We start from the raw sequence: 27,925 nt of genomic DNA, 5'->3' as shown, positions 1-27,925 counted from the left end.
AATCCCCATGGCGGCGCAGCTTCCCCAGGGCAGCGGGAAACCGGCGGTACACCGCCGGTTTTCCGTTTCTGACCGCGGCTGTACCGCTGCGGTCAGAATGCCCATGGGAGCACCGCCAGCCTGTTGGCGGTGCTCCCGCGGTCGTTGGCCCTGGCGGATTTTACCGCCAGGGTCAGTATGACCCCCTATATCCTCTAGGGGTAAATATATGGTTACACTGCATTATTTATTGCCATTTTCTTTTTGCATGTTTATGACCATTTAATTGTGGTGTTCTCTAGGGGCTGTTCTAAGCATTACAGTCATATCAACATATTAAAATATTTCTGTCATGGAAACTAGCCCCATAATGCTTTGCAGGGCATTACTTTTACAAAAGATTTTTGCTCATTACTCAGCCAGTGGTGGTCCTAGGAAATGGGACCACCTTCAAAACATTGACCACACTGTGCTATTTCTGTCTACATCATCTCTGCGTCCCCACACTATGTTAGTAGCGACTCTAAAATAATAACTCCTACCACCATTCATTATCCTTTTAAGCTTTTTCATGGCTGGAACTTTTGTTTTACATCTGGGAGAAGTTATGTTTTATGGGCCTAGTTTGTAATATCATTGCAATAGTCCTGCAAGCCTTAATAATATGTAGTACACAATGCCCTCTAGGGACTAAATATATGGTTACACTATATTACTTTCTCCCATTCTTTTTTCATCTGGTTATGCTCTCTAAGGGCTGACTGTATGGTTACATGACCATGCTTCTTTCAAATGCTGTTTTTATTGTGGTGTCCTCTAGGGGATGTTCTGAGCATTGCAGTCAACATACTATATTATTTGCAGCACAAAAACTCACCCCATAATGCTTTGCAGGGCATTACTTTTACAAACATTTTTTGCTCGTAACTCAGCCCCTCATTACGAGTCTGGCAGTCCTAGGACCGGCAGACTCGGGGTGGCAGTCGAACCGCGCCAATGCAGTGGTCCAACCTCCACATTATGACCATGGCGAGAGTGCCATGGCGGACCGCTGGCACCACCACCGGCACATTTACAAGGCCAACGGCCTGGGGGGGGCAGCAGTCTCAATATGCGCTTCCCTTGGGATTACGAGTCCCCTTTCCGCAGGCTTTTACATGGTGGTTGCACTGCCATGTAAAAGCTGGGGGTCCCTGCACTTGGCATGGGCAGTGTAGGGGCCCCCATGGCCAGACCCGTTGTGCTTTTTACTGTCTGCTTGGTTTTCACTGAGTCCACCACCTCCACCCACCTAGAGCTCAGCGCTGCCTTCCCAACCTTACAAAAGCATGCTCTTGTAACCACTCATTTAGCTTTTGAATGGTCAACTGGAGACAAAGTCGGCACCCAGCCACTCTTGTGCTTCTCTGAGGCTCAGTTTAATTGTCATGCGTGGCCACCTTTGAAAGATATATATCAATGCTAGCTGCTAGGAAAACCCTGCCTGATAGCATTGCTAGATCCGATCTGTGGTCTGCATTTGACACAACTGATCACAGCATTTTCCTTTCTTTACTTTACCACAGGACGGGTATAAAGTTTTTACTCCAAACTTACATCAGCATACCTGAAGCTATCCAAAGGTCAATACTACTGGCCCACCTACCGTTCAACTTAGGTGTTGAGCCTACTAATTATATATATATCCAATATCACATCATTTGTCCAATCATGGATTAGGCACAAGAAACAGAAATTAAATCCAAGAAAACCAAATTTGTAATATTCGTCTTCGCCCATCCATATCACAAGCACCCATCTCAGTGGTGAGACACTTGGCCCACCAAGACCTTGCTCCAGTGCTTAATTTGTAAATAAAAAGGTGCCGGTGCCCAAAGCCCTCCTCTTAAACAAAGGGCTACTTTATTTAAATGTGCGAACACGGAATACTGAGGCGGCGTAATCCTGAAGCCATCTCAGGCCTCTTCAGTCCATTTACAGCCTCTCGCTGCCCCTTCAGCTCACTCTGGTAACTTTCTACTTTCTCCCTTTGTGACGCTTTTTCGTTTTTCCCTTCCTCTGTCTTTTCCACCTGTCTTCTGCTTGCAGCAAATGCTTGAGGCTGAAGAATAAGCCCCGGCCCTCAAAAATAAGTGCCGGTGCTCAGCACCGGAAACAACAAGCACAAATTAAGCACTGCCTTGCTCCCAAAATCATACAACAAAATCCACAGGCGCCATTCTTGAAACTAAACTTGATTTAGGAGCACCTGTTAAAGCAATAGCCAGAGCCACTGCAATTATGTGATTGTTCGTCCACAGCGTTGTCTGCATTATTATTGATTTACCGCACAATTCACCATCTACTGCATAATCTGCATATTTTAACAAAAACAGAAACAGATCAAAGGTTACTAAAATTGAGACGTTTCGTGTTTCCACGCAGTGTAAGGTCTTGTGTAAAGGTTGGCAGGACATCTTTGAGTTGCTTGTTGTGGTCATGGTAATCCTTTTATTGCTGTATTTGATGTTAAATTGGTACTAACGAGGTGAAACCTTTGCCTAGACAGCGCTAACGTAAAAAAAATGACATTATAAATACTATCACAAAATGTGCGCATTAGGTCGCATTATTTTGTCAATCTGCCACATAATTTGGTCCTCCCCTGCCGCATAATCCCAGTGGCCTGTGCTCTAGCTAGCCACACATTCAGAACTGTGAGAAACGTAAGAATTTTTTCTTCCACAAAGCAGATTTGAAGACTAAAATCGACTGTGATTTTTAGGTAATAAATATGCAGACACATTATTCACTCGATTTCCCATAAACGATGTGCACCTCCATCCCCCAAAAAAGCCATTTTACATTTTGCTGCTTAACTGATCCCTGGAACCAGGGAATTTGATCAGATCCCTCCAGTCCTGTCGGACAGGAAATGCATACATATACAAGACAGCCTGTGTAACACAAAGCACAACCCTGTGGCACTTCTGAAAACCTTTCGCACAAAACCAACATTTCTGGAAAAAACTTACACTTAGTAGCGAGACTCTTGTTTGCCCAGAAATCCTGAAAATTCAGGGGGGGGGGGGGAGATGGGGGATCACGCTGAAACAATTTCTCTGGGAATGTACACAGGATCTGTACCTCTCATGTCTAGCAGTTAACATGTTCCCTCTCTAAGAGACTTAAAAAATAAACAAAAAATCATTTGCTAACCTTGCACAATTAACTCTCAATTGTGTTCCCTTCTTGCCTTTAACCTTAAGCTGGAGTTGTTCGTCTACGTATTACACAAGCTCCTCAGTGCTTGCAATGGATCCTCGCTGTATTCACAGATGTTTATTAATACTACTCCTCCCCACACCTATACATCTTTTTGTCACGTTATATTAATTTGGTTTAATCGCATGCTGTTTGCCTACCCATATGTCTCTTGGTTTATGCAAAATGCAGCTGAGCCTTACCGTTTGTCTCCTGTTAAGTGTTTTACCAACCCGTTTCAGGTCTAGAACGTGCTATAAAAATACTGCCTAAATAAAACAATTATCTTATGTGGTTATCCTGCAAATCTGGAATGATCAGACTTTCCTGGTCATTCTGTGGGTACACCTAGCCTACAGTACCAACTTGACAAATCATCATTTATGTTAATGTTTCTTAGACATCCCCGGGTCGTCAGTGGGATACATGGCACTGGAGCAGTTCAGCAAATCAAAACAGGGAATCATTAAGTCAAAGGCAGTCACCTATCGAGAAAATAACAAGGATTTCAGTCTTCTCCCAAAAAAACCCTCTTCAAAATGTTTCTCACCTCGATTGGCATGGCACTGCACATTTTGGGGGTTATAGCGAAAAAGCAACAAACATTAAAAATTCTTTCTGATGTGAGGATTTGGAGTAAGGAATCATGCAGGTATGAGATCCTCTTGTCTTAAGTGCTTGATTCAACATGCACAAAGATTTAAATTCAATGCTTAAGGGTACATGTCACAAAGGCAAGTCTTGTATGCTTGTGTAATGTGGTCTCAGTGGCCAGGCTCATCAGCAGCATTCTGAAGAGGCTGAAGTTTTGAGTTGGTACTAGGGAAGATCCGAGGTTAACCTTTGATGGGTATCCTAAGACAATGGACATATAGCACATCTATATAAAACCTCTTAAAAATAAATACTTTTTGCAGGTCATCAACAATTGAACTGTTTACTTGAGACTCCATTAGCAACGACCATTAATAGATGAATTCCCTAGTCATGGCACAAATAAGGCTGCCAGACAGTTACCAACAGTGCCCAATAAGAGATAGAAGGAGAAGTGTATGGCAGTGACATAAATGACCATAAAACTGGAAGGTACAACTTTACTGACAAATGTAATTTGTTAAGTTATGTAATGTGTATTTGTATAGCACACAACACACCCAGGAGCAAGAGCTGTATGTGGCAAGTCAGGGTCGGGGCTACGTGAAGAGCCAGGTCTTTAGTTTCTTGCAGTTTTCCAGAACTGAGGAGGAGGCTCTGCTGTGCAGGGACAGGATGTTGTAGGCTGTAGAAGGGAGGTAGGAGAAGGCACAACTGTCAGATCTTCATCTGCAGGGGGTCGGCAAGTAGGAGTCTGGCTGAGCAAAGGCATCGGGAAGGTTTGTGGAAGTTTATGCAGTTATGGAGGTACATGAGAGCAATGTTGTGTGAGGCTTTGTAGATGTGCGTGAGTAGCTGGAAAAACGCTTGTTTGTTGGGGGTGATGTGAGTGCAGAGTAGGAGGTTGAGGGTGAGGCTAGTCACTGAGTTCTGTATGGTCTGGAGTGATATGGTCAGTTCAGTTTTGATTTCAGCAGATAATTTGTTGCTGTAGCCAGCCTGCTGGTGATTATGGCTTGGGTGATGGTTCTGTCAGTGTTGGCAGGGAGCCACCTGAAGATCTCTTTGAGCACCTTGTGTGTGAAAGCAGAAGAAAGATTGCATTCACTTGGACGGTCATGGCGAGGTTCTTTGGGTGGGTTGCCAGAGTGGTATAGGTCTCAGTTCAGCAGCCCACCGGGTGGATCCCCAGAGTGAGGTGCCTTTGCTGAAAATTACTATTTCTGTCTTGTCTGTGTTGAGATTGACACAGTTGGTTTTCATCCATCTGGTGACTTTGGTCATGCAGGTGAAGAAATTGGCCCGGGTGTTTAGTGCCTCGGGTGTTTAATAGAGTGGGGCTGAGTGAAGATCCTTGTGGAACTCTCCAGATGAGGTTGAAAGTGTCCAAGGTGAAGGGGGTCAGGCTGACCGATAGGTTGCAGCTACTCAGGAAGGAGCAAATCCAGCAAAGTCCAGGACCATGGATGCTGGCTTTATGCAGTCATTGGATAAGGAAGGATGGTAGATGATGTTGAAGATGGCGACATGATGAGGATGAGGGCCGAAGAGTGACCTCTGTTCATGATCATCTTGATGTCATCAATGGCTATGAAGAGTGCAACCTCTGTACTGTGGTTGGGCCTGCCTCTAGATTGAGTGGTGTCAAAGAGATAGCAGTCAGTGAAAAGGGTGGCTAGGCATTTGTTTCTCATCTTTTCCATTAATTTAGCCAGTTAGGGTAACAAGTATATAGGCTGGTAGTTGGCTATCTTCTTTGGGTCTGCTGAGGGCTTCTTGAGAACGGAGGTACTGTAGCATATTTCCAGGTGTTCGGGTAGGTGGCTGTGATGATTGAGTCATTCAGGATCAGAGCAAGAGCTGTGCTGAAGTGGTCCAGTTCTTTGATAAAGACGTGGGGCCAGATGTACAAAGACCTTTTGCATTTCATAATGGTCCGAATTAGTATTTTGGGTCGTTAAGAAATGCAAAACAGCCTTTTCTTGTGTACAAAGGCCGTTAAAGAAATTGCAAATTGCGATTTTTACTTTGTAGAAAATCGCAATATGTGATTCCCAGAATAGGAAATCGCAAATAGGGATTACCTATTTGTGATTCCTATTTTGATGTAGAAACCATTTCCTAAATGCGACTTGGGCATTTAGGAGATGCAATTACGACCACTGACTTGAAGTCGGTGGTAACCAGGTGCAATTAAAAAAAAAGAAAAAGCCCTCAAAGTTTTTTTTTTTATTGCAATAGAACCCACACGTGCCCCTTAGGCATTTGTGTGCTCTATAGGTGCACCCCTATTTTGGGGGTGCACCAAGGGGGGCCTTTTGCCCTTTACCATCCCTGGTTTTGCATTTCTTATTAAGAAATTACTATTTAGGAAATGCAAACTGGCCTATTGACTAAAATGCACTGGGATTTCTTAATACAGATTTCCTAATTGCGATTCCTACTTTGTAGGAATTGCTATTAGGATATCGGTATTTCTGTACATAGCATTTTGCTATGTCTTAAATAGCGATTAGCATAAAGTCGATATTTAAAAAATGCAAAATTGCATTTTTGTACATCTGGCCCATGGTGTGGGCAAGGGTCTGATGGTGCTTTGGACTGTATGGACGCATGGTTGTTGCAGTTTCTTGAGTGGTGATGGAAGGGCAGGTGGTCAGGGTGGCCGTCTGGGTGTTGGTAGAGTTGAGTGGGGGAGCTGCAAAAGTGGAGGGGTCTGGTTGGGGCTTGAAGTTTTCATAGATAGTGGTGATCTTGGTGTTTAATTAACTGCATTTTCTTGTAAGTCCCTGGTAGGATATTTTATTAGAGCCCTGGGCCATAAGTGATGAATGTATAAGAATCGTCAAAAAGTGCATTCCGAATAGCTGATTTGTATGGAGAACCATTTATTTATGCTCACTATTCTATCTTGTAGCCCTTGATGATTTGTGTTGGAAGATGCATTTTTTAGTTATTTCTTTTAGATCTGCATTTCTGGTGTATTTTGTATTGTATGTATACTGCTATTTGACAAGACTGCACTTAAAGGAATGTACTGTATCTTATTTATTGCAAATTTAACATTTTGTATGCTATTTTGTGCACTCTGTCCTTTCTACAGTCCTGAAAAGGAACTTATTGAATATGTTTTATACGTTAAATTTGTGTTTTATACTCTTTGGTGTTTGTCTTTCCCTCCTTTAGGATTTGTTTAATATCTATCCTTTTTTCTTTTTATTCTTTTTTTCTTTTAGGTACTGTATAATGGACATTTTATGTTGATTGATATTGATGATTATATTAGTATTAGAGGCTTTATATTTTCTATTTGTTGTCTTTTCTATTATTGTTTTGTTATTTTTTTCTATTTAATGCTTCTGTTATGTGGACCTCCGTAGGAGTTCCGTATCATAATAAATAAAAAATGAAACTTGCTGTTGAATAATAGAGAAAGCTGGGTGAAGAGATCCTGAGTCAGGGTTACCCTTATGGAGCTTGCTGCCGGAGAGGTGAAGTCTTTCACTATGGCAAAGACTTTGACACTTTTGTGCTGTTTTTGATGTAGTCGGTACCAAACAGAACGTTTGGTAGCTCTAATTTGCTGAAAGTAGCCTCTGAGGGTGGATTTGTAGATTCTCATGTCGGTGTCATTCTGATTTCATCTCCATCTGGGTTAAAGTTGTTTGTGGTGGAGCTTGTTGAAACCAGTCTCTTCCATGTACCAGCTTGCTTGAGGTATGGTGGCTCTGTTGCCTTTGAGAGGAGCCAAGATATCTGCGCAGGAGGCAATCCAGGTATTTGAAGCTGAAGATGATTTCAGGGAGTTTGTTCTTGTGTTAAGGCAAGTGGTGCAGAAGTTCAGGTGTAGGAGTTGAGACTAGGATACTTATGAGATATTGTTTCAGTCCAGTCGTGAAGCTATGGTGATGGTGTGTCAATGGTGGTGTGGGATGGGTATATTTCAACCTCCACTTAATTCTATTGCTTATGCAAAAACGGACAATCCCTGTCACACAATCATCACCCCAACAGCAAGAGTTTTCACAGATTTCACACTCGCTCCAGCGCAGGAACATAGTGATCCTCACATGATAAAGGAGGCTGGGGAATGCAGAAAAGGGGGAAAATATATCTCCTAATTTTTGACAGCTTTTCTGTTGCTCCCCTCGCTGAAGGAGGCCCTAAATGTCAGAGGTTTTTCAGCTGAAGGCTGAGCTCAGCAATAAGAGGAGCTCCACTTTTTCAGACCTGTGAGGACATCATGATGCTTTCTGCACCCTTGAGGAGTGTGTTTCAAGTCAACCATAAGCTGGGTTGAAGCCTGAAGATAGAATGGCCTTTGCTCTACTGGTCTGCCTGCCCGTGTAATGCAACATTTCAAGAATGTTTCCCAAACCAGCCCAGTCATCGAGTAATGGCTTCAGCAGAGTTGCCTCTATGACGATGAAGTGTAGGTGAGTGGACCAGGAGCATTAACTCTTTGGCAAGCACATTTTCTTTCACCACTACTGACAGCATTGATGATGGGGAGCAGCTAAAATATTTTATCAAGGACAACACTAGCTGGAATAATTAGACATTTATCCATCATTAACTTAACTTTAACATTGGCTTAATTTCTGAAAACAAAATCAAGAGGTCAACTTTTTTTTAAAAAATTTTTTAAGAGAGGTTCAGTGGTATGGACCACACAAGCACCATTAGACATTGCTACCTGCAACTTTAAACAACTATTCCATAGACTTCAACATTAAGAACTTTCAGCACACTTAACAGCTCTGCTGCTATCTATGGAGTTGACTTACCAAAGAATATCAATAGCCCCATATTTCTAAGTCAAACCACATCTAAAACGTTTTTGCAATATCTGTAAAATGTAGGGCTTGAGACAAGTATAGTTAAGATATTTTTTGCCAGTATGATGAAAATTGTGTTACACTATATCTTCCTCGACCTTCTGTTATAAAGGCAATTAACATGGATTCACTAAATGAGGATAGCAAGATCAGGAAAATGAAGGCAGTGGGACTAATGCATGGATGAATAACTCCCTGCTGAACTGACATACGTAACAGAAAGATCGCTATCCAGCTGTGGATCCCACCCCTAGCAATCAGATGCCCCAAAATGAACTCCCTTTCACACCCGCTAATCTTATCAATGTTCCTTTCTCTTTGGCAGAATTTGTAACCCTCCAGCTGAAACAGTTTGGATATTAAGGCGTTGTCCCCAGTGCCACTTGTTTGTCCCCTAGTCACTGCTCATGAATCTCCATGAAGCTGGTAGGAAACTACTCCATAGGCATGACTGTATGCATAGGTATTTTTAGAGTGTGAACCAATAAGTGCTGAATGAATAAATTATGCAAACGCTGAATGAACAGAAGGCAGACGGTTTACTGTATCGTTTGCCTCTCAGTGGCATTCAGATAATAAAGTACCTGAATGTTTGTGAGAAAATAAAATGCCCCAGTCAAGAGGTCTGGGCATACGCCCACTTAATACCTGATGAACCGTAAACATACTCTCAAATAACAGCATGGGACCTGGGTGTGTGTGATAGCAAAAATAACTGAATCAACGGCACAGGAGGAAAATGTAGCTATCTGCCAAAACCTGTCTGAGCCACGTTTGGCAGAGTATATTAAGGATGCCTGTACAGTGGACTTGCAGTAGCACACTGGGGATTACAGAGTGTGTAATTCAAAGTGGATAGCTCTTGTTACAGATCTGGGAGATGCCTCTAAGGTGAACCAAACAGGACAGGATGAGTGGCAACCACAGAAATATGAGGCCCAACCCAAACAGAAAGTCCATAACATCTTATGTGGTTGTCTGGGAACCCATGGATTAAAGATTGGAGGCAACCTAACTTGCCTTCCTTTCAGAATAACTAAAATCAGAAACTCATAGGAAAAAATCCTTTAAAACAGGCACTGGATGGGTGTTAAGATTGTTAAGATTATGAGGATGAGACCTATAAGAGAAGAATGAGGAATTGCCCAAGAAAGATTATTGGTGCTTAGGTGACCAACCACTTGTTTCACCATTGTAGAGGAAGTAGCTGGAATACTGACTGAAGTTATCATAATGTTCCTGAAAGTAATGACTGAAGATCCAAGATATTTTAACCCAGTTACCTTGGAACAGACACTAATGTTGCCACAATATTCACACTATTCACTTGGTGAATGATAAAAGCCACAGGACTACCTATGAGCGATCCCGGGCTTTTGGCTCCTGCTCCTAGACAATTGGGCGCCTCAACCAGGTAAAAGTCACAGGTGCTAGTAAACGTGTACATCAACCCGAAGAAGCCAAAACAGCAGCCAAATGTATCTAAAACATATATTTTAAAAAACCTATGTCACCGTGCACATTGGCTTGTTTCAACTTGAATCAGTCAGGCGAGGAACACATCAAGGCCACTGGCCCGCTTCCAGTTAAGAGTCTTCCCTGTTACAAACGAAAGGACAAGGTGGGAGAAAAACTGGTAAAAGCATGTGAGCTGGGTGGACTGATCATGCTAAATGGTCATCTGCGTGACGACACTCCGCCAACATGGTCTAGGAAAGCCAATAAATCAGACTCCTACCTAGATTACACAATGGTAAATTACAAATGATATACCAGCATAGTAAACTTTATTATCACTCACAGGCTGATCACCACCCACAATAAATAATTATTGGAACCGTAAAATACAAATTGGAGACCGTAAGGGCCCTGGAAAAAGATGCTTACATGGAAAACTCAAAGCGCCTAAAGTGGAACCCAAAGGACAGACAAACTTTAGTAGGAGAGGCCGTAGAAACCCTCAAGCTCTTCGCTCAAAATGAATTGAGCCCGATGAACGCTTGGGAACGTTTCACCAATTGTCTGACTACTAAATATCCGATCAAGTGCACAAGCAAGGGTGATTGTATTGGACCCAGAAGGAACACGGTCATACTAAAACATGTTCACGCAAGGAGGGACAGTTTTGGTGAAATATATAGGCTATTACGACGCACCCTAGATAATCAGAGTCTTTTGAACTCCCTACGAAAAGGGCGAAGAGTACTCAAAAAAGAGACATGGCCGCACAAAAGACACAAGCAGGAAGTTCCCTGGGCGAAGCTCCTCTACGCTTCAAAGCAGAAAAATTCAAAGGAGTTCTGGAAGTTGATTAATGACATTAAGAAAGGCACCAGATTGGCCTTTAATGCAAACATTAATGAGGATGATTGGCCAGCACACCTGAAGTCGCATTTAACCGAATCTTACGAAATGGCAGTTGGCCCAGAAGGGCACCCGGAGAATAAGAGAGCAGCTGCTGCAATAATGCCACTAAAGTATACGGTTCGGGCCGTGACCAGAATCATTGAGAATGCCCGTCCCGACTGTGCCTCAGGCCCAAACGCTATCCCCCAGGCTGCCTTCACGCAAAAGACTTCGCAGTGGGCAAACTTTCCAACTGTGATGTTTAACACAATCCTCTCCAAGAAGCTGGAAAGGATCAAAAATACATCCAAACTTCAAAGGGGGCGCTGCCTCCTCTTCAAGTAACTACTGCTTAATAACTCTTCTGGATGTAGACCTTAAATTATTTTCAACACTACTGCTCAAAAATCTAGAAGCATGGGCACAAGATACAAACAGGGTGACTTTAAAACAAACGGGGTTTACAAAAAAACAAGGAACACTAACTAACCTCATGGGAGTGGGTCTAATTCTCAGTCGAGCGCAAACATCCCGCACACCACTGTGCATGTGTTCTGTAGATTTTAAAGCAGTGTTTGACCGTGTCCCACGCGGTAAGCTATGGGCAAAGCTTTGCCGTGGGGAATTGAGGACAACCTATTAAAAGCAATTGAGATGCTCTATATAGATAGGTGGGTGAAAATCAAGGTTTGGGGGGGTAAGGGGTGCTTCATACCGGTCAAGAGAAGTAAAATCCTTGACTATCTTAAAGCAGGGGTGGGTTCTTGCCCCCTTCTATTCAATTTATACATTTTGGATCTTTCACCGGCTCTTGATAACTTGGCATGACATGCCCCCAGCCTTGGTGGCATACTGCTGCCGAACATCCTGTAAGCAGATGACCTGCTCCTCCTCAGCAACACCAGGATAGGTCTGCAAAGGGTGATTGATCACCTGCTGACATATGCTGAGGACAATGGGCTTGAAATCAACTTGAAGAAAACGAAGATGGTCTTGCTAAATCGATGGATCCTGAATCAGCATAAATGGTGCCTTAATGGAACATTAATCGTGGAAAATTGGGGGTACTTCTACCTGGGAGTCAAGATTGAATCCAGCGCCATGTTTGCCTTCTAAAGAGAAAGATCAAGGAAAAGACCCTAGTGTTAAACTTTGCATTTTTTAGACTGGCAAAACAATTCAAGTCACAACCTCGGGCCACTGGCTGAAATAATGAAGGCAAAGTTGATTCCAACCCTCTCTTAAGGAGGGAAAGTGATATACTGGATAAAAAGGTGGTAAAAGCATACAAGCAAGCCTTCCGGCTGCCAAAATCTGCATCACCAGCTCGTTAGGTTGGAGTTTTCACTGATAAAACAGTTTCTCACTAGGCCTGGAGCGTTCATAGAATGCTGCCACAAACTGAGATGTGCTGTAAAGGGCATTCTAACCAATCTGGTCTAAACCAAAATTAACCTGCAAAGAGGAAAAGGCTTATACAAAATGTATTTGGAAGAGAGTATAGAAAAGCTTGGGTTGGGCGATCTTTGGAGCCTGGATACAACGACACAAGAGTTTAAAAGGCTAGTAAATAAAAGGATCAGGTTGCAAAGCTGACTAGAAGACAAAGAAGCAGTAGCCAGACTAGTGCTGAAGTCCTATGACACTCAAAACACCCAGCCACTTTTGGAAGCAACATGCATCCTGAAGGTGAAGCAAAGGTTTCCAAGATGAAGACTAAGAGGGCTTCCTACTTTAGACTTTGCACCAAAATGGCAATAAAGCAATCCTAGCAGGGAAACTCGATGTCGCTTGTGTCACCAGTCCAATGAGATGTTTTTGCTCATTCTCTGTATCTGCCCAGCCATGGGTGAACAGCGGAGGTGCTTGCTGAGGAAAGAATTTAGAGTGTTGGGGATAAGAACGTGCAGATCGACAGTACTTCAATTATTGGACACTAGGAACATGATGCTTAATATCCAGCTAGTGCAATTCCTGGACATTTTTATAGAACTTATTAACAAGAACTATGTGCCTCAAACCGGGCCCGTGGAAGTCAGTGATAATGGGCTCCATGAGGGAAACATTGTGTCTCCATTTCCTAAATTAGGGTCACAGATGCCAAGGCTGATGGGCCCAATGGGGGTATACTGTGGCAGCATCTGTGTGTAATATGACAGAGAGGGAGGCTGTAAGGGCTCTAAGGGTTGAGTACCCTAATTAGTGGGTTTAAGCAGGAAATCTGAAGTGGAGTTCTGATGTTGTCATGGCAGGCTGCTAGGGGTAAAAAGCTTATTAATCACCTTTCCCGCTAAACCAAGTTTGTGATGCATGCATTTTTGCACTTGATACTTTGCTTTCTCACGCATTTTCAGCTTAGGATGAACCGCCGGGGAGATAATTATTCTGCCATATAAAGAATCTTTTAACTTTATATCTTAGGCACTTTTATTGAATGTACTTGTTCATGCACAATACCTGAACACGGCCCGATGCATTACCTCCATGGGTGTAACTGGATTTTAATGATTTATGGTATCAGAATGTTATTTGTGCATGTTTTATTGATTTTAATGTGTGATGTGCATTATGGTGCTGTGCTGAGCGTAGGTGTATGTTTTTTATTAACTGATAAACATTATATTACTAACTTGGTAAATAGAGGCCACTGGAGTCAGCGTTCCAATGTGGCAGAAAATGCATTACTTTAAACAAATTTATGGAGGCAAAAGAAGACCACAACAAAGTACTCACAGGTCACTGAGAATTTCAGCGCCTTTGCAACACTGCAATGGTGACAGAAATGAGCACGTGAAAACCTGTGTCAGCAGGTGTTAGAAATAATCTCCCAATAGATTACTGTATTTTCGTGCATGATGTCTTTGGATTATGGGTGGTGGATGCTCTGCTGACTTGATCTCACATGTCCCACCTGGAATGTTCCAAGTCAAACACACCTGGGGCAGATGCTCTACATGACGGCCATGGTGACGTGCAGGGTAGTTACGTCAGTCACTTCAGAAATCCTGCAGAGCTGCCTGGTCTACAGAGAGATGAATCTGGTTAGGTACAAATGCTGCTTAAAGAAGGAAGTTCAACATGGTAGTCTCTTCTAAAATTTGGAGGAACTATTTCAAAGTGTGTTGGATTTGCACATGGAATCTTCATGAAGATGGAATCTTCAGCTTGAAACTAATATCTACTTTACCATCAGGATATCCAGGTGCTTGTAATGATGTGGACAATTCTGAACTGAGGCAGATATTTGTTTTTCGTGGTCGATGGCATGATGCGGTATCAAGACCAGTGTTGTCTCCATGTTTCTGTTTGAATGTTTGTTTTGCCCTAAAGAATAGTCGTCTCTTTTTCGCTGCAGGAGTTTTCAAATCATTTTTATTGCTTTTTAAAATGTATTTCTCCTTGAAGATGAAAGGACACAGAACAATAAGGTTGAAATACATCGAGAGATAACCGCAACCCACAATTTAGTTTAAGCTAGCAAGCTTGCACCCAAAAAGTCAACAATGACCAATCTGTACACCACATTGACAAGAATGCTGGTCCAGGAGTATGACCAAACAACAGTCAAGAATCAAAAGAGTGGTCAGCGACTCAATGTTTAATCAATGTAGCCCATAATGGCTAACCCATGGTCCCAACACCTATCCAAATATCTGAAGACAAACCAGCTGGTATAGATTGCTCTTTTAGCATTCATACAATAGTCCATATTTGAGCACCATGACTCAATGTCTGGAGGGATAAGGATGCCACACAGCATGGCCACAACACATAACGCCACCACTGCAACAATGATGAACAGTTTACTGTATTTCTTAAAGGATCTAGATATTATCCAATTTGTAAAAGGGGACCTGTCATGTACATCACTTCCATTCTTCACATATTACACTAGGGTATGTCTGAGCTTCAAGTATTGAAAGATCTCAGTGTGAGCCAGCCTAAATTCCTCACGCTGCCGCCTACATGATTTTATATTTTTGAAGTTCCCAAGCGCTGTACTGCTTGGAAAGTTCAATTAGGTCCCAATTCTAGAATCCATTGAAATTTGATATAAGGAATTTTTAACTCTCACATTTACTACCAGGAATTTTGTGCAAATCTATGAGTCGGTTCTCAAACATACCATCTTTTTCCAAATCAAAATATGTCCCTTTGGCCTTCAACTCTTGAACGTTGTAGTGCTCTTTTCCAGAGTTCAAAACATGTCGGACTTACTCTATCGGTTGACAACTTCTCAGCTGCTGTGTGTCCCAGCGCCTTCAAGTATGCGCTCCCACACTTCTATTGCCAGTTTTATAATGATAGGCTTTGAGAAGCTCATAAGCTTTAAATCCAGTAGGGATATGGTCTCATGCAATGCAAAGATTACACATATTTTGTAAATATTGTATTTGAAACATATATAACATATATGTTTCAAATATATATTTCATATATATTCTTTGTCGATCATCTGTCATGCTGTAGATATTCCTTCACTCCTGGAGTAGTCCACTTGAGTTTGCTTCATGATTGTTTCTCCTGAAATCTTGTGTGCTTCCTAACCAGATGGTAGTGGTTAAGAAAACAGGCGCCCGCAAGTGACAAGAATAGAAAAGTTGGAAGGAACACAAAATTTATATTTCGGCATCGGCCTGGAAACAGCAGCAGGTGATCTTCCAAAGCTCTGAATATTATCGGCCCAAGTTGTACTGCGTGTAATTATTTGTGGCACCAAAGAATTTGTCCTCTAAAGAGCAAGGACCACCATTTGTTGGTTTAATTACTCTGTGGCAACTGCATCATGTCACTGAAGCCAGGTGCTCTCCATTGAAAGAAGCACGGGTGGCATCAAAATCAGGAAACACATATTAGGATGGTTGTGGCCAGGGGAGGTAGGCAGTGGTGGAATACCACGAGGACGGGCGGGTGGTGAGAATATTTCATCGCTGACTGTGACAGATGCAAGTACTACTTTATGCTTATCACCAAATCCTAAACGGAAACTCAACGGGACAATGTAACTTCCAAGAGGACCTCTGTGACTGACGGACAGCCCATCTAAGCAATCACAAACAAGGAACAGTGCAGGAAATCCAATGGCTTAAGGGGACTGACCCAAAGTCCCTCTTCTCAGGAGGCTTCCTTTTTGTGTTTATGTTTTTTATAAAAGGAATTTATCACGTGAGCTCTAGCAGCACACAACCGCGATCTGTTTCCAGAGTTAGACAATCTCAGCATGATGTGAACATGGGCGGCTCAGTCGGGTCTGAGTCTTCTTCATTGTGGGCCAGGTGTCCAATTTACACAATCTGAAGTAATTGAAAACAAGTTAGCATTCCAAACTCAACCACTAGATGGCAGGATGATGCACTGAAAACGAGCCCATAACAGATTCACGCCATAATATACCTCGAATGCAATCCCATTAACAAGTTTTACCGTATAATACCTAAAAGGTTGGTGCATTGCTTCAAGTACCGAGGCAGAATATACCCTGCCTGAGGAATATACCTTACTTATTTCTTTCCCAACCAAAACAAATGGTCTCTCTCAATGACTGTCATTAGCTCTATTGTCAATTCCTTAACACGCTGTTAGGCTTTGGGGGTCTGGGATGAGTTACATAGTAACAATATGTAGCCAAAACAAGCCTGGTATTGACCACAAGGATCTTTTTCTAAATAAATGTTATCGAACAAAGTGGTGTTTACACATACCTGCTGTCTCTTTCTTTGGGACTGAGTAGCATCTTTCTTAGAAGGAGTTTCAGGCCGCCTTAAGAAAAACATACACATATTAGCGTTAACAGTAAGAGAGACATAAAAACCAACACAAAGATGCTTCAAAAGAAATCATTCAAATAAAAGATAAAAAAAATCTTTCAAGGAATGTATCGAGAAAGGTGTCAATTGCATTCTTTCCTAAAATATGTTACAAATATGTATTAATAATTATTTGCATAAGTAAAAGCTTAGTGCGTTTCACATTGAACAATGCAAAAACATTTATTAAGTGATTTCAATACTAACAACTGGCAGCAAAAGTAAAGGTTTTTACAATAGGAAAACAAAAGTGTGTTAAAAAACAAAATAAAAATAAAAAAACACTCACAACATGGAGTAGTGTCCATAAAGTCCCTTATAAAATGCTTGGTTGGCACTTCCCAGCTCTCCAAAGTGATGTGGAATAGACAATGACATTTCAAACAATAGCTTCATCTGTATAGAAGACCATTATGAAGACGAAATTTCATCTTCAAAATGGCAGACCCTAGCCATCTGGGTCAATCATAAGACGGAAGCAGACCAACTAAAAGCCAGCTCGAAATGGAACACATCAAATAACCACTGTCACCACTAAATGTAGACTACTACGACTTGAGACCCATCCTATGAGTTAGTCTCATAGTCCAAGAGGGGGGGTGATAAGGAAAAGGCAAATGTGCAGGTAAATGTTTGCACAGATTTCACACAAACTGTTGAGCAAGACGTAGCTGTGCAGGAAAAGAGCCAATGAAATATAAAGACAACTGCTAATTACTGAAACCACTAAACGGTAGAAAAGTTTAGTACAACAAAGGCGGAAACAAAATCTAAACTAAAGGAAAAATCAAAAAATGCTCGGAGATCAAACTTACTGGAAGGCCACTCCAGTAAGTTTAAAACACCAACATGTTTTCAGAACAAAACAGCTTTAAGGCATGGTCCTGGTGTAAGCAATCCTCTGGCTTTAAGTGGGCCGGGTCCTGTCGGTACTGAGCATCGGCAATTCTAAACAGCAGGTGCTGAGACGAGTCCCTATCGGGGTCTCCATTTTTACCCTCACCCTCAGGGTGAAAAAAAAAAAATCTTAACTAGGCAGCAGTACCGCCCTTCACTGCCTCCGATGTAACTTCGAAGAGACTCGTTATGGTTCTTTCACAGTCTCATCATTTCAAAAAGCATTTTCAACAATGTATACAACTAAGCCATTGTTGTTACTTATTTATCTTATGCTAAGAACCATTGACAAACCAGTAGTCCTGGCTTGTTGTAGGTAGTAATTTGTTGTGTTATATACCTGGATGCAATGGCAGAAAGAAGCATCAAAATGCCAGTCGGGCGGCACCCTATGATAACCACAGATTTTTAACTTACCTGTTTTAAAGCCACGCCCTTAATCATACACGCCAAGCCCCTTCAAGAGCCCCCCCCCCCACCAGTGTTTTCATCCCACTTAAAGCCCTGTGTACACACTTCATACTTTTATCAACTATAGAACAGTTGCTCAATTCACAAAAAAAATTCCACGACACAGAATGACTTACTCTTAGAAATTCATAAGTCAGTCACTGCTAAAATCTTTGTGAATTTAGCTGTGATTGACTTGCACTCGTGGTTCTTGGTTTCCCTTCCTCCAGATTCACGGGCGCGCACACCACAGAAAGGGATTCTTTTGCAGCCCAGCACAAAGTAGATTAACATTTTGGAGGCAGAGGTGTAAAGAAACAGGACCCCATCCACTAAGAATGTGGTAAGGGCCCCCTGAGACTCCCACATCTCAAAGATACCCTTAGCCTTGAGTTGAAAGGAGGCCTGCATTACACCCCCGTTTGAAGAGTAGGTGTCAGTATCCAACTCAGCAACGCCCAGACCAGGCTACCGTTCACCTGCTGCTTATGCTGCCAATACCCAGTTCACATGAAAAGTACAGCCAGAAGCCACACTGAAAATAGAGCGTTAGGCCGAAGGGTTGCCTGGAGGAAGGTGAGGGAGGCAAAGGACTCCTAGTAAAATAGTCACTATGGTGAATTACGGACACCTACTGTTATGTCCAATCCCCCTTTCTCCAAGCTCATGGGAACATATAGAAGCATCACTCTAGCATCAACCTACCGAGGCAGTAAAATACACTTCTCAAGACCAATGCTGGGGCAAAAGTGGATAGGGATGCAGCTACTCTTATCTGCTGATTTACATCTGCTGCACTCCACCCATAACCTGTATCTCCTTGGCTGGGCCCTGCTGACTGTTGTTGCCACTCCCACTTCCTTTCATCAGTGCACACACTTGGGGGACAAAGTCACATCTTCTTACTCCTGAGGTGTAGGGTGCACTTTAATCAGATGCACTCGTTCAGGGTTACTCTGCCAGTGTTTGTCTCCTCCACAGGCTTGCATCAGTATGCCTTCCTCTTCTTGACTGTTCACTTTTTTCCTCCTAAAAGTGACACTTCCCAATGTCAGTAATTCAGTCACTGTTGCCTGTGTTGAAGGTCTTGAGGAAGGAGGGTTTGTTCTTTGTGAGGCTAGGGTGCATATATCTTAGACCTGTAGGGAACTGCTAGGGTACAGCTGGAACATTTTATATTTTCATGTTCCCAGAAGTCTGGCATGGGGGGAAAAAGGCCTGGATTTACCAAATAGAGGGCTGTTAGAAATTGCCTTTTTTGGCAACGTTACCCCAAACTCTTTGTCTTCATCCTCCTCTTTTTCTGACCTTGTTTCTTGTTGGATTTAGGACTCTGAGCACTTTACCAATGCTAACCACTGCTAACGTGCATGTACTCTCTTCTCTAAACATGGCAACATTGGTTTACACTAGTTTGCGTGTACGCTCCTTGTAAAGTGGTATACCATATACCCAGGGCCTGTAAATTAAATACTACAAGTGGGCATGCAGCACTGAGGAGCCACCCACTTAAGTAGACCTGTAAACTTGTCTGAGGCCTGTCATTGCACAGCATGTGTGTGCGCAATTTCACTGCATTTGCAGTTTAGCATTCAAAGCCTAATTCCTTTTATTACATACAAGTCACCACAAAGTAGTCACTAGCTGACCCATAACGCAGGCAGCTATGTAAGTGAAAGGCAGGACATATACGTTTAAGTTTTACATGTCTTTGTAGTGAAAAACTCCCAAGTCGTTTTTCACTACTGTGAGACCTACTCCTCTCATTGGCCAGCATTGGGAATTCCCTAATATTCTTTTAAGCTGTAATACCAGATCAGAAAATAGTAGCTACATCATGTTTCAGATCATTGGAATGGTAATGATAAATCTGACTTTACCAATAAAGACAATTTGACATTACTATTTTAGAAAGGCCACTTTCAGAAAGTGGGTCTTTCTCTGCTCTTAATGCTTTATGTGCCTTGCAACCTTTCTCTATTATACATCTGGGATAGGTGATAACTACATTTTGTGCATTCCCTTTAGACAGCCACAAACACAAGAAGGGGGAGTGTGTCAAAGGACTCATCTGCATTTGGATAGGCCTTCCTGGGCCAGAAGGGTAGTGGAGAGCTAAAACTTCTACTTCGATAGGGAAGTGACTGTCACCTGCAAACGGCTTCTTACCCCCTACTGGTAGTCTGGAGCCAGGGCTAGGAAGAAAGGATCTCTGTGCACTTCAAGGAGCTGCTATGAAGTCACCCCCATTCAAAGGCACATTTGGGGATAGGTACTGGGTCTCTAACCCCACTAAATCAGTACCGTTTTGGACTTGGGAAGAAAGCTGCTGAGCTGTAAGGATTGCCACTCTGCCTGGACTGACTGTTCCAAGGAACTGCTTCTCTGCTTTGCTGAGCGGCCCTGCTGCCTGCTGATGTCTGCCCTGCTGAGGACAAGGACTGGATCTATCCTGGTGAACCCAGAGTGACTGCAAGGGCTTGCTGCCTTGCCCCCTGTTTTTCTGAAGTTTCAGCGACATCAAAAACTGCCTGCAACTCTCCTGGTGCTGCGGGACTCTGCCATCTGTGAGTCCTACCCTTGCCTGAGGTGCCCACTCCAGTCGTGGGGCTCAGAAGTGGGTTCTGCAGCTAATTTCTGCAAAAACCGACACATCACCTCAAGTGCCTGAGAAATCCCACTACATTGCTCCTTGAATGCTGAGGCTGTGTGACAACATTGGATTCACAGCCTGCACGGCCTGACAACAATACTCTGCGTGGCTTGATGACAATGCATTGCATTCACTTCAACTGAGTTGGATGCTGATACAGGATCAGACTGTGAGGATCGGAACAGACGCATCATGCCCTCAACGACGACGATTTGCTCCATCAAAGGTACTGTTTCAACAGACTCTGCATGGGTTCTCTAGCTGGCCTACCCTCCATCGTGGTCAATCTGAACTTTGTTTTTGCACCGGTCCCTCTTAACCTCAAGTAACCTTTTGACTGCTAGTGACTCCTACGCAGTATTTTTGATTTAATCTTTAAAAATTCATATTTCAACTTCTACTGATTGGATTTTTGTCATGCCAAGTTATTTTACTTAGATAAATATGCTCTATTTTTCTAAACCTGTGTGGAGCCTTTTTGTGGTATCTTTCACTGTGTTACCATAATGAGGTGTTGCACAAATACTTTACAAATTGCCTCTTAAGTTAAGCCTGACTACTCTGCGCCAAGCTATCAGCCGGCGAGCACAGGTTAATTTAGGGTGTGTGTGAGACTTACCCCGACAAGGATTGTGGTCCCTGGTTGACAGGATGCATACCTCTGCCAACTAGAGACCCAGTTTCTAACAAGGGGGCTCTTAAAGCAGAGATACAGGTTGCTTTGTGACACTTAAAAGGGTAACAGTCTTTGCCACAGCAAGGATTTTAGGCTCATCTCAACAGTGACCTAATTCCTCAAACACAGTGAATGTCATAGACAAGGATTAAAGTGGAGAAGCGAACACGTTCATTGAAGGGGGAGTTGTTTCAGCTGCAGCTGAACTAGGCAGATTCATAGAAGTATATGAGATTATGTCAAGATATACAGCAATAATACAATTGTGTGATGCAACACCATGAGTAAGACTTGAGGTTATGGAGATGTGTGGTGGTAGTAAAAATACCCAAAGGAAGTTGCTTTGGGATGGTTGCTGTCAGTGAGTTAGAGCACATGTTTAACAGGCTTAACATGACTGCGTGAGAGCATGGGTATGGATAGGTGTGAGAGCACAGACTTGTCAGTCACAGTGGTGCCATGAGGGGGCAGAGAAGGAGAGGAGAGGTGCAAGGAAGAGGTTGTCAATGGTGACTCTACACAAGACTCAGGGTTTCTTGCGGACAAAAAGGACAGAAGACATTACTAAGTTTGGGAACTGGCTGTGAAAAAAATAATAACATTTGAAGGCCAACAATCTGTTCAGGGACCAGGAGGAATTATTGTCTATGAGTAAACTGAATGAAGGAAACAAAGTATTTGGGAATCAGGAAGGACAGAACACATTACTGAGTTTGGGAAATTTCAGTGGAAAATATAATAAGCTTTGAAGTACAACAGTGTGTCCAGGGAAAAGTACTTATTGTCCATGAAGAAAGTGACCGATGGGAATAAAATATCTGGCCATTATAAGCCACTGGTGGTCGAGGTAAAAACTGCAATTGTTGACATGGACAAGTCCAACCATTAGGAACAAGCTATTTAACATAATTTAGTATGAGGATTGGAGGGGGCTAATGTTGACTCTTGAGAGCCCTATTCACAATTGCTCATGCCGTCATGTCACTGGGTGTCAGAGGAGAGAGAGAAACTCATCTTTCTCACTGATGTTGTGGCCTATCAGAGGACATGTGAGATGACAATGGGGCATGTAGATGGACCATGGAGGAAAAAGGTGTTAGTTATGCTGGTGAACAAAGTAAAGGAGTGGTAAGCTAAAGATGGATGTTGCTAGTTGCTCCCAAGCTATGTCCACCTTTCAGAGGCATGTTGGGGAGACAAAGTCATGCATTCATTATTAAGAAGGCGAGTCAGACAAGTATTGCCTAATTAAACACAGGAATTACTAAAATTGTACAGAAATTACAATTTTCAGCTTTGCATTTTCATGCTAAGCCCCTTTGAGAGATTAGGGGTCAGGTGTACAAAGAGACAGGCAGCAAATAGTGGTTGCAGATTGCATCCCAGCTATTTGCAACCTGCATCTGATTCTGCTATACATCCTATGTACTAATAGGCCATATCACAAAATCTCTAGTCATAGGAAATCACAGAATGACTTACCTAGTGAATATTAATTAGGCAGCTGGTTGTTGGACGCCAGAGATCTAGCCCAGAAGTGGCTGCCTGCGATCTAGGCTATGCAGGACATTCTAAAGATCCACCAGCAATCCTGACCCGAACATACCGATCTCCTTGCCAGCACCGGGGGATAGTAATTCATGGACACGGAGAAGTGCAGTGTGCTGATCCCCAGCTCTCGGGTGCAATGGCAGACCAAGAAATGAGACTAGCAGCGGTGAACTGGGCCTAAGCAGAACTGCAGTTTTGATCAACCTGTGGAATGCAGGCTTATGATGGTAGAGGGGGCATGTGCGCCCATCAGTGCAAACATTGTTGGAGAGAGTACCTTGGCCAGATCACGCAGGGCACTGAGGTAACAGCAAGGAGCTGAGCCAGTGGGCAGACTGCTTGGCTCCACTGGGCCTGTGCAGCTGCAAATGAGCTCCTGTAGCATAGGGAAGAAACGAGATGTGGCTGGGCTCCCTTCTCTGGCCTGCCCGAGAAAGGAACAGACTGGTGGCTTAGACCCCACCAGGTGAGTGAAGAACGTGTGGAAATGTTGCAGCAGGGATGGTGGCTTGGTGCTATTTTAATCAACTGAGGGGGGGGGGGGGGGGGTGCAACAGGAGATCAACCCCCACTTTTGACCACCACACTGGGCGGGGCAAGTGAGCCATTGATGGCATGAGGTTCTCCACCAATGGCCGCCGAGAGACTATCGGCTGCAGCAAATGCACAGACAGGACCTAAAGCAGCTGGGTATGAACGCAGCCGTCGTCAAATTGAATAACATTGACACACCACTGGGTGCATAGTGCTGCACAGACTCACCCGGCAGTGGTGCTGTTGATAGCCATTTCCTGAGCATGGGAAGTGGATTGGGGTGCCACCTAGCTGAACTCACCATGTTCTGTTGCCTGGGGCTTGTTGCATGAATAAGCAGTAACCTGTGCCGGGCTGGTGGACCCTTAGTCTGCTCGTGCTCTCCCGTTGTACCTGGCAATGAGGTGGGACCAGCACACCAGAGGACATGAAAAGGCACTCAAGGGGATAGAGAGACTGCAGTCTCACGCAGCTACCACCTCTCAGATTTGTTATGAGGGCCGCAGTGATGGGCAAAGATGCCTCGAATGAGACTAAACTATTTTTTTATTTAAAAAAAAACAAAAAACGCTCTGTGTGATCCACAAATTAAGACACCCTTCCTGAATCATCTCAGGCAGGACAATTAGCAGAGCTGATGTCGGACTAGGATTTGCATGGCCTGCAAACTGATGTGAAGCACAGCTTTGCCACAATAGACTTTCAAATTGACTCACTAACCAATAGGATCGACCACATGAAAAAAATGTTTGGATAAGCATAAGAATGGTAATCACCAGCTTGAGCATTGAGTTTCTGATATGGAAGATGACAACTACTAATAACAAGTAGCTGTTGCGCATGGAAAAAGTTCTTGCTAATTAAGAGTAAAATTGAAGATCTTGACGAGCGATCCCGTCACAACAACTTATGAATGTTGGGACTACCAGAATCCACAGCTATTGAGCACATGGAAATGTTCATAGAAAGCATGCTGCAATCACTGTTCACCAGGGAGGAGTTCACACTGATACTTTCAGTGGAGAGGGTGCACCGCTCCTTGGGACCACATCTGCTTCTGGGAGATTTGCCTGCTTTTCACCGCCCGATTTATGTACTTTAAAGGACCCAGATTTGGTTCTCTGGCTGATGAGAGAGATTGGAGAAGAGTTGTATTAAGGTAACCGTATCTCCATCTCCGTAAAGCTCTGCTTTGCGATAGAAAGAAAAATTTATCTTTTCATGGACCCCAAACTGGCGCCCAAATTCTTCAGCAGACATGTCTAAGCATGGCTGAAGGAAGGAGGTGGGAATCACAGAAGCCCTGAGAGTCACCTAAGTGACAATGACTAAGTGGTAGTGGCTGAATTCGCAGATTTGTGGATGGGGTGCTAGGATGGCTTCCCAAGACCATGCTCTTGCCCCTGGATATGCAATGTGGCACCTACAGGACTTTTGATTAATTGTTGCAGGCACTCCTGGTCGTACTTACCTTCGGTCAATCTACTCTTTCTGGAGGTTTGGGGTGTCTAATTCCTATAGCCTGACGCCCAAAACATATTGTTATATGTATATATAAAAAAAAAAAAAAAGAAAGTACACACGTTTGAAAAGTTTAACATATGAGGCTACGTATAATGCTCCCAGAATGTTCTCTGATTTGGTGCAAAAGCAAGACTGATGATTCTTTTCTTTCAAAATAAAATGTTCAGAAAAAAGCCAAGTGCAAAAACACCACAAATTATATGGAAGGTGAGAAAATAAAACCCATGACACGAAGTAAAAAAGTGCAAACACCTAGAAGTATCCCTAGGAGTATCCCAAAGTAAATCAACCAATTGCGATGTATGTGGTCAAATAAATATTAGTGCAGTGGTTCCCAAACGTTTTAGAACCATGACCAACTTTTTACAACACAAACCTTTGCAACCCACAAATTATGATGTGTGAAAAATCCGGTTTCTGTGAATATTTATCAGTGGCGCATCACCAAGTAACTGTATTGATTTGGATTCTCTCTGTTTCTAGCACACATCAGAATTAAAATATAAATAGCTTAATTTTTGCATTCCTAACTGCTGGATGCAAACAATTCATTTATATGTACTTACATTGTGCTGTGTATTGCAAAAAATTACATCAGACACACAATTAACTTTAAAAACTCCTCTCTCTTTGCATTTAGAGAAAGAAAATTAAACACCAGTCCCGCCATGTTAGTAAGAATAAAGCAGCCTGACATGTGATGAGAATCACGGAAATTGTGACAAGTTAAACACATAATTTAAAGGCATCTTTATTCATTCCTCTTACTTTCGTGACCCACCAAGGTCACAATCTACAGTTTGGCAAGTAACGCATTAGTCTATCAAATCAAACCTTCCCATGGGAAATCAATACTTAACACTCAAGGGCAACCAGAACCAATCACACACCTCTCTTGCAATAGTTCTGCACACTTTTCACTACCTGAAGCATCCAGAATTTAGTACCACAAAAATCACATGCGGTCAGGCGGGTTGGCGACTGCGCTACAACAAAGGCAGAAGGGACTAGATGAGCTTACTAACTAAGGAAACAGGCTCCTTTCAACGTGTATGCCATACCTCATAGCTGAGATGGTTTTAAACATAGCATAAGATTGAGACCCCACCCTGGAGGCGAAGTCTTATATGAGTGCAAACGTCGCCAGACCATACAAATCAGTTGATTACTTTTTTGCCTTTGAAATTTAAACTCTAATATTATTGGGCTATCATGCCAAGTGGGATTTCAACACATGGAGATAGACCCCGAATAGGATCATTGAAGCATAAAAGGTTTTCATGTTTGTAAATCTGGAAGATGATTTTTTCCTGAGAAGGTGGATACATCTTAATATTCCACCGAAATGAGTTGACTGATTTTTTTTTCACTAAATCTGGGAAACTGTGGGATACAATAGATGATAATTATTTGTGTACATTATGTATCCTGAATTAAGATTCAAATTATTTAGTGAAGACAAAGACATATGAAGGCTGTCTTGTGTATTTGTACCCTTTGCTGGTTTTAATTATTTGTTTATGTAAAAAGATTTATTTTTATAATTTGCACTGTATTTTATTTTTTTCCCCATTCGTGGTAAAAGAGGTTGAACAAAGTTGATAGGTATATGATGAGTAATCGGTCTCTTCATGATATAATTAGATGTTTTTATTATATGTGATACTAAAGCTCTTCACATTCTGACATTTTGCAGTTCTAAATTCTGTACGCTCCAGGTAGTGAAAAGTGTGCAGGACCATTGCGAGAGAGGTTGTGGTTGCCCTTGAGGGTTTAGTATTGATTTCTGAAGCGGATATTTGATTTGACAGACTTAATAGGTGCCCTGTCCACTCTTTTGCTGGACCCTCCTTGTTGTTATAGTTTACTAGGGGCATCAACAAAAATGTATTTTGCTGCTCGGCTATCATGTAAAGTGCCTCCTTTTGTAATACTGTTCTGAAAAAAAAATAAAAAAGAGACGCCACACAGAGGGAACAGGACTCCACACTGATCTGCTTGTTGCAGGATCACATTGTATTGCCTAGCAGTCAGGAAATCGAACCTCTGACTTCCACTTCACTCAAGTGACCCCGCCAGCCTGGAATTGACATATCTGCCACTAATGTGAGGTTTAGATGAGGTAAAGAAAATGGAAGGGAGGAAAACTAGAATGAAGTGGGAACAGAGCAGACAAAGCCCCTTTAGAAACCCAATTAGGCCTTGTGCTGGGCAGAGATCCTCTCATTAGTGTTCCTGTAGCACTGTCATGTGGTAGATGGTGGGAGTCAAGAGTGGAACTGCAGACTTTGTTGTGAAGGTGAAAGGTACCCCTTTACAGGAGGCCAGAAAAAGAACGGAACGGTTTACCTAGCCATAATGGAGTGGGAATGTCACGAGCAGAACAGATGATAAAGTAAGTACACCTTAAGAGACTTAAAAGGAAATATCACCTCCTAAGGAATTATCTGGCCTGGAATATAACTAAACTAAAAGCAAAGGATCTGGATTCTCAAAGGACCGAGTCTGAACTAAACTATTGTGTATTCTAACCAATTTCAAAGATGTCTGCATGAACCAGCTCAACGTTCTGTGCAGAAGCCCTCAACCTACAATCAACAGCAAGGCCAAGAAGACATGCTGTGAAGCAGCTCAACCAACTACAGCCAGATGTGAAAAGTGTAAAGCAGTTGGCACATGCTGTCCCAGTGGGGCCCAGCAGAGATGGTTCACTGATCCTTCCAAGAGAAGCAGAACGGAACACCTTCCTAAACAATACCCACATTGAGGAATGCGACCCCCATAAACAAGAATGTAGGTAACTATATTCTTTAGTCTGTGAGTAGACCCAAGT

The 27,925-nt window shown here is 42.7% G+C and overlaps 1 protein-coding gene across 2 annotated transcripts in view; it reads right to left on the bottom strand.

The window, feature by feature from the left end:
- The window catches only part of SPATA7 (spermatogenesis associated 7), a 408,620-nt gene that overhangs the window by 203,932 nt on the left and 176,763 nt on the right, over positions 1-27,925 (bottom strand). For both annotated transcript variants that reach the window (XM_069208136.1, XM_069208137.1), the window contains exon 8: positions 16,703-16,760. In XM_069208136.1, coding sequence (XP_069064237.1) covers positions 16,703-16,760 — 58 coding nt within the window. The remainder of the gene's footprint in view (positions 1-16,702; positions 16,761-27,925) is intronic.

Source organism: Pleurodeles waltl, chromosome 9 (genome assembly GCF_031143425.1).
Source record: "Pleurodeles waltl isolate 20211129_DDA chromosome 9, aPleWal1.hap1.20221129, whole genome shotgun sequence".
Taxonomy (NCBI): domain Eukaryota; kingdom Metazoa; phylum Chordata; class Amphibia; order Caudata; family Salamandridae; genus Pleurodeles; species Pleurodeles waltl.
Note: the sequence above shows the minus strand (reverse complement) of the source record. Positions and strands in the feature narration are given on the sequence as shown.